The sequence below is a fragment of the Chaetura pelagica genome, unplaced genomic scaffold, assembly GCF_000747805.2.
Source record: "Chaetura pelagica isolate M959 unplaced genomic scaffold, ChaPel_1.0 scaffold551, whole genome shotgun sequence".
Taxonomy (NCBI): domain Eukaryota; kingdom Metazoa; phylum Chordata; class Aves; order Apodiformes; family Apodidae; genus Chaetura; species Chaetura pelagica.
Window position 1 is genome coordinate 407,523 of NW_009952067.1, and position 7,758 is coordinate 415,280.

Consider the following 7,758-nt stretch of genomic DNA (forward strand, 5'->3'; position numbering starts at 1 on the left):
ATTCTGTGTGTCTTTTTAAAGTCAACCTTAAAGATGCAGAAGAATGGACCTTTACCTTGACAGAGAAAAAAAATCTAAGGGTAACTAACTACTCAGGCAGGTAGGAGGCTCAGTCCCTGAAGATGGCATTTATGGCATCTGTCTTTTATATATTTATTATAATTTATTACACTGTCAAAGTTGCTGTAAATTAAAATTGACTGATTCACCTTCCTCTCAGGAGCATCTCCTGTGTGCTGAGAGGGGGTGCTGTGTTCTTGTGTGAAGTAAGAGTATTTCATCCAGACAAGTAATCCAATAGAGTGCTTTTCTGAAGTAACTTCTTGCCTCACTTCCTGTAGTATGGTCAACCATGCGAGAACTGCTTTTTCAAGACTACACCCACTCCTATCCCACAACTTAAGTTTCTCCCACAGAAGAAAAAGAGAGGTTGTAGGAAGGAAGATGGGATGTGGTGGCGGAAAAAGGAAAGGCAGCTGAAGGAGGTGTGTAGCTTCACTCCTGCACCCCTACTTAACATCAGCTCTCTCTTTTTCTGCTAGTCTGTCTACATATCCAAAAGGCCCCTGGGGTCTTAGGAAAATGTTGCAAGGCAGGAAAGTTTCTGCTGTAACAAGAAGTCTGTAATCTGAACATGGAAGCCATGGATCATTAAACTCAGCTCCATACCCAGCTGCTGAAAAGCCTTGAGAAGTCTTTGCTTTTATGTCATAATTTACCACCATTGCTTCAGGTGTGTCTGCACAGATAGGTGCAGAACAGCCAGTCTGTGCTTCTGGTCCAAGCAAGCCAGAGATGAGCTAGCTCAGGTCAAAAAGCTGTGAGAATTATTCCAGAGCGACACAGTATTTGAAATGACGTTTCCTATAGCTTCCCTGTTTCTCTAACGGAACTGTCACACATCTGGCTGGGTCACCATATGAACTGCACTAACCCAAGATTGGTCTGATGCCATGGAAGGACTCAAAATAAGAATCAAAGAACTCAGGTTGGAAAAGATCTGTAAGATCATCCAGTCCAACCTTTAACCTAACTCTACTAACCTAGCTCTACCAGCCCACGGCTAAACCATGCCCCTAAGCATCATATCTATACTATTTTTAAACTCCTTCAAGGATGGTGATTCAGAAGTGATATGATGTCACTTCACAGACAGGTAAAGAAAAGATTCAGAATATTAATGGACTTGTCCTTTTTGTTTAATGGCATGACACAAGTTCATGGCTGATTGGCTATTAGGCTCATGACTAGTTCCTAGACAGTCAAGTAAACTTTGGAGTCTGTTATCACTCACTGTGAATAATAAATTATGAAAAATAGCATTGTTTGAGTCCACATTCATTTGAATAAATAGGGCAGGGTATATGTTAGCATTATCATACTCATTTTGCAACACATGGAGAAAACAGGCGCTAGGTCTGGAGATGTCCCCTTCTCCTTAGATTTCCATAAAATCCTTCTCAGTAAAATGCATCACCTCAGATTTTGAATTCACTTTTTATTTTTCATACATCCCTGCACCTTCACATAAGGTATTTCAAATACTGCAATTTCTCAAGATTTCACAAGAAGGTAAAACAAACAGGGTATCTCAATATCCATTACAATTTTATCTCATGCACTTAAATATTCTTCCATTTCTAAATGCATGTGACCTCATATTTGTTATTGTTTAAAAGTATCCGAGTATGGACACAAGTGAAAATTGGACAGTAAACAGTGTAGCTCTGTGGTTTTGATTAATTCTCACTTTGTGTATTGAAAATGAGTGCTACATGTCAATTACATGTTGGTATATTAGGTCCTAAAGTAATAACCAGGATTCTACCCTTCTCCTGAATGAAGATCCAGTTTTTCAGCTTACCTGTGGACACTGGCCTTGGTCGGGATCTGGCAGGAGTCCCAGAAATGTCTGTGCCAGCTGTAATCCGACATGCATCACTGCCATAGGTTTCTTGCTGTTGGAAGCTGGTGGTGTGCACAGTCGTTTCATCTACAGACTTGGGTCGGTAATCAAACACACTGAGCCTTGCTTTATGGTGTTGAGAGCCAGGCAAGAGACTGGTGTGGGAGGAGGAGATGGACTCACTGTACACAGAGGTACAAGAATTGGAGAGTGAGCAAGAACCACCGTCACTCAGGTCATAGAAGCCTGCAGAGTTAAAATAAATAGGAGGATACTTCTTATTTACGGTAACTAAACATGCACTGTGGAAGAAAAATACAGAGAATAAGATAGATCTTCATTGCTCTGTGCCACAGGCCTAAATTTACGATCATTTATTTGGGTAACTTTAGCAGAGGTATACTCTAATTCAACCACCCTTTATTGGGCTTCTGCATATTTACTTGGGCTCCAAGCCACCTTGGCACGCACGTGCATGCTTAGTTCTGGGGTGAAGTGCAGCGCCACCACACCCAGTTCTTCACTGGAGAACATCTTTGGGGACTATTATGCAACTGGTATAAAATAGAGCTGTCTTACGCTGTCGTGACTTGTGCTAGGTGCATACAAGCACCGTTTGGATAAGAAAGTAGAGTAAAACTAGCCTGTGATCAGAACTCCCAAGTCTAAGATAGCTGGAAAGTCTAAGGGCAGAGAAAGGAGGCTATCTTGCTTCCACAGGTCTTGTGATCACTGCCAATTGATTATGGAAGTATTAAATAAGGCTCTGTATACATAAATTCAAGATAGGAATTTTTATTATTCCTCTCTATATAAAGCCAACAGAAAAGAAAGCTGTTTCCTTTTGAACTCTGTGTGTGGATAAGCACACAACTCCTGAATTTAAACACTCAACAGAAACTTGCACTTTTTATATCCATTATAAGAATCAGGCTGCAAATCCATATGCTGAAAATTTTTCCTTGTCTCACTGAAGACTTTAGGATTTTCAAAATTCAGTTTAAAAAAATAAGTATTCCCATTGTTCCAGACTAGATAACAGAAACCGGTTTTAACAGACATCCTAGCCATACAAGTCTGCAGTCCTCTCTGAATCAGACCAGAAACACGAAACTCAATCTTTCTGCATCCATTATAGCTTCAGTCAGCAAATTGTTTCTGTGGTTTTGCTCAGTGTCTTTTAATACAGCTGTTTCATTTTTCTAGAAAAGATCAAACATTCATTTGGCAGAACACTGACATGGACATTGTTTTCCTTCACTTCTAGCAAGTAACCTAGCCACTTTGCCAACGCACTCGATAATCTGTCTCCTCCTCCTCCTCCCATTTGTGCCTAAAATGTCCACCTTCAAACAAACAAACAAACAAATAAATAATGTAGAGAAAAAGTGAATAAGCATACTCCAACTGCATCAACTCTGCAAGAAAATTCCCACCAGCTCTGTGAGTGCGCTCTGTGCAAGATGACTACCTCTGGACACTGTTTCTGACCAAACAATGCTGAGCTTTGCTTAGCAGTTGACAGCCTTCAGCTCTCCTAGTACCACACCCTTGGGAGTAAATGACCAAGTGCACATTACCTGAGCTGGGCCGGCTGTCACTGTCCAAGTATTCACTGGAGGTCTTACTGACGTCCAACTTCAGCTCACTTATTCGCTGGTCTAGCTGGTCCAGGTGGCTTTTCAAGCCAACATCTTGTCTCCTCAAACGAGACTAATTCACAAGTTGAGGGAAGAAGGGGGAAATGAAAAATAATCAGAGTTAGAATCCTAGCAGTAATGTATGAATTCAGGCCATCTCTGTCAGACAGACTCTGCTCTCATTTTTTTCCTTAGCTAGGGACTGTTGCAATTGGTTTTCTGTAATGAGACCAAAACATAATGGACAAGTACAAAACATTCTCTTTCTCAGTATACATTGTCCTCTGCCCAGCTGAACATGTTCTCAAAACTTTTCATACTGAGTATACTTTGGGGTTTTTGTTATACCTACGGCAGGAACCGTATCCCTAAAGAGGACGGCATTAACTAACACATTAATATATGCACTGCATTTTGCCATTTGCTGCCTCTAGGAAAAGGTTGAGATAAACATTATGTATTGTCTTCATAAACTCTAAGATGCTGCCTGATGAAAGGAAACCACGGTATGTAAAGGTATCTTACTACCACACAAAGTAAAGGCAGCACACTCATTGCTCTAAAAGCCTTGGCTTTGGTGACATTGCTCTAAAGGCCTTCAACAATAGAGACAGGTCTTTATAGTTGAAAGGGCACATTGCACGAATTGTGACATCTATTTTGCTGAAATTTTTACTTGCATGTCTTGTGGCTAGATATTTCCACACATTTTATGCAACATGAAGGAGGCAGTGAAATACTGCTGTGAAAATGACTGTATTTAAACTAAGTGGTTTCTCAAGCTTGCAAATAATGGGTCAGAAGTCAACAAGTCCCTTGTCTACTGCAATCACTGACCACTGATCTGAGGTTAACAGCTCCCACAGTTGCTCGGCCAGTATTTATGCGGTCAGCTTGGCAAGGCAGATGGCCAGGCATCAGGTACCAGTCAAAGAATCACAGGTGGTTGCTGTCACAGAACTACCACATGGCACTTGGCAAACTGTGTAGGCCCAGTCACTTTTTAGTCAGCTTCTAATTATATCCCATTTCACCATCCCTCCAACAGTACTTTACAGAAAGGTGGTCTCTTGAACCTGGTAGTAAACTTGTGCTCACAGCCTTTCAGGGGCCAGGTTTCCACTCAGTAATGTCGAGAAAAACATGACTAAGATTCTTCTTTATGTGTACCTTTCAGATTTAAAAGTAAAAGAAGCAGTTCTAGCAGCATTTCCAACCCCAAATACAAATAAAATATAATCTGGGTTCCTTGTTCTAACTAAAGTATATGCAAAACTAAATGACATGCAGAAAACAAAAATCTTTTTGTACACATTTTTGGCTCCACTTTCCTCATGTTCAGCTTTTAATACTGGTGTTTTTTGGTTTCTCTACAGCTATATATACTAAAAGCAAGAAAAGTAAAGAACATAAACTAATCTGTAAATTATTAGAAAGTAGGATTTGAGGAAAAGAGAAACAAAGACAGCTATCCTAAGTCTCACAAGACAACTGCTACGGCTGGTGGATGCTGCTGAGAAGAATAAAAAGGTATTTCCAGCATGTTTTTATGGAGAACTGAAGGAATATGTAAGACACAGGAAATAAAGCCCCTTTTTTTTTAGTGTCACACATTTAGAAAGGTTTAAGCCCAAGAGGTTAATTACTGATTCCTAGGAAAACTGGTGGTGATTTTCCTTCTTCCTGTTTCATGTAAACAAAAAGAAAGGGAAGAAGTGGAAAATAAAGATTTTCTACCCCATCTGAATGATGAATGTACAACCTCCTCCCTCAATACTTATTTCCTTTATGGTGAAAAAGCAAAAACATGCCATGCCTCCTTCAAACCCACCTACTAAGGAAATCACAAAGTTTTGTTTTCATGGCTGGAATTAATTGCTTAATGATTAATGTCTTGCTAGCCAATCCCTCAGTCTGTGGTTTCTGATTAATGACAAAGAGGCCACAAGGCTCTCAGGTATTTGAAGATTATTTATTATACCTCCAGGTTCTGTCTGCGCTTTCACAGCATTTTAACCAACACACATGATTTACATCATCGTTTTTAACCCTTTTATGGTGTCTCACACCACTGGGTTTTCATGTTGCCGGCAGACTTTGTAGCTTTGATCTTTCAGTTATTTCCTTCTGCACTCCCAAGACAAGAAGCATTCCCCAAACCATTTGGATTAGGATGACTTTGCTGGTGTGTTTGCTTGAGGTTGTTATTGTTCTAATAATCACGCTAAGCAGCACCCAGAACAATAAACACTAAACACACTCTTCCTCAACTCACAACATGAATTTTACATGAGACAAAACCTTGCAGGTGAAAGCATCTGTTTGCTTTGGGCAATACAGCTGTGAAGATTTCTGTATGCTACACAATGCAGGACCAGACTTCCCAAATCAACTTGTACTATTGATGGCCTTAAGTTTTTGGGAGCCAAATGTGGGATATCATCATACCACTCATTTTTCAGAAGGAAGAACACTCTCTGAAGAGGAGATTCCATTAAGTCAACACAAACTGGCACCCCAAATCAAGGCCCCAGAAACTACTCATACTTGACTATTCATCTCTTTAGTTAAAGGGGAGGTTGACATTTACTGGTTGTAGATTAGCACCTGATTACATTATTAATTCAACTGTATTTTAGAATGGACAAAAGACAGCATTCATCTTATGTAGTTTTGACATCTAAATTCCATTAACTCCCAGGTCTTTTTGTAACTGATGGTGCAAAGCAGCCAGTTTCAGAAGAAAACTAATCTCATCTATACCAGACCTTTATTCTAGATTGAGGTGAATTACTTCTGGAAGCACTTCTTTCTCTCAGTTGACAAAATTTCTAAGTTAGTTTAAAAATAAAAAATAAAACAAAATGAAAACTCTGGCTTAAAGATGGTTTATTCTATTTAAAACTACCAAAAGGGAAAAAAAAATATCTGTGCAAAAATACAGGGTACTGAGTGTTCAGGGTTTTTTTCTCTATTTAGTGTACTGTGTCCTTTCTCACACTTTTGTAACATCAAAAGCCACTTGAAATCTTGCAAAACAAAATAATTGGATTCAAATCAATCAATTTTTATATATATGTTCTCTTAGGAAACAGTTGAGACAATACTGGATGCTATAGACTTAGATACCCATCTCCTTTGACAGTAAAAGTGTATTTATTTGCATTAGCTGAATTGGCATATCTTCTTTTTCGTCAATGTCACCAAGATACAGTTTGGCCACAAGACTAGTTTAGCACCTTTTGGGATCACTGACAGATGGTATCACTTAGCTCTGCTGCTCTTCTCCTAGAGAAAGTTGAACCTGCCTGCACTGTAGCAACTTGCAGCTGCCAGAAGAGCCCCTGGCCACCAAAACCAGCCACTGGTGCTGGGGCAGAGAAGGACATGACTGCTAGAGGCAGAAGAAAGCCTGCAGCCTTGCTGCCCACGGCAGACTGCTGGAACAGCCAGATGCTGCTGATCACCAGTACCTGCTCCTGGGGAAGTGACTGCGATGTTGGACTGGCATCCAGAATCTGGCTCTGCCCCACCCATTCCCACTCATGGTACTTGACTCCTTACACTGCCTCTACTCTTCTGTTTCTCACCTTACCATTGTAGGCAAAGCCTGGCTTGCCTTTTTATCTGCCTTGTCTTTTTATCTGCCTTGTTTCCATTATTGAGATGCCTTGAACCAGCTCCAGCTGATACAGCTTCCCCATTTTATGTTGCAAGGACCAAACCTTTTATGAATTAAGCCATGACCACGCTAAAGCCCAGGGCTACAGCCCTACTTGAAAGTTGGACCAACATACACAGCAAGGCAAAGCTACATTTACATTGTTAATGAGTTTCTCAATCTGAAAGCTTATAGAGCAACGATCAAATACTCTTTTGTCCATGGGCCAAGAAAAACAAGGATGAAGATGTAACACTCCCTGAGCAATGCTGTGCTTTGCATTTTCTGTTGATTTCAGTTTTAACTTAATTTCCTGTCATCCTGAAAAGAATTTTCAAGGGGTTTGAGTGCAATACACTGCTCATGAGTTGCTGAGAAACAGTTTTCAGCCTGTGGTCACCAAGTTCCTAGGATCTCTGGACTACTAACAGGATTGTAAAAAACCTGTTTTCAACTAGGTTTTCTTTGCTATTGCACCTCTACTCAAATACATGTCTGCAAATTGCAGGGAACAACTCAATAAAGGTATCAGGCATGTCAGCCCGAAAAGC

At 40.2% G+C, this 7,758-nt stretch overlaps 1 protein-coding gene across 1 annotated transcript in view; it reads right to left on the bottom strand.

Annotated features, from left to right (window-relative positions):
* The window catches only part of DACT2 (dishevelled-binding antagonist of beta-catenin 2), a 10,001-nt gene extending 2,918 nt beyond the window's left edge, over positions 1-7,083 (bottom strand). The window contains exons 1-4 of the mRNA XM_010005393.1: positions 7,020-7,083; positions 5,306-5,322; positions 3,487-3,619; positions 1,865-2,152 (exon numbers count right to left, since the gene is read on the bottom strand). Coding sequence (XP_010003695.1) covers positions 1,865-2,152; positions 3,487-3,619; positions 5,306-5,322; positions 7,020-7,083 — 502 coding nt within the window. The remainder of the gene's footprint in view (positions 1-1,864; positions 2,153-3,486; positions 3,620-5,305; positions 5,323-7,019) is intronic.
* Positions 7,084-7,758: the final 675 nt, after the last annotated feature.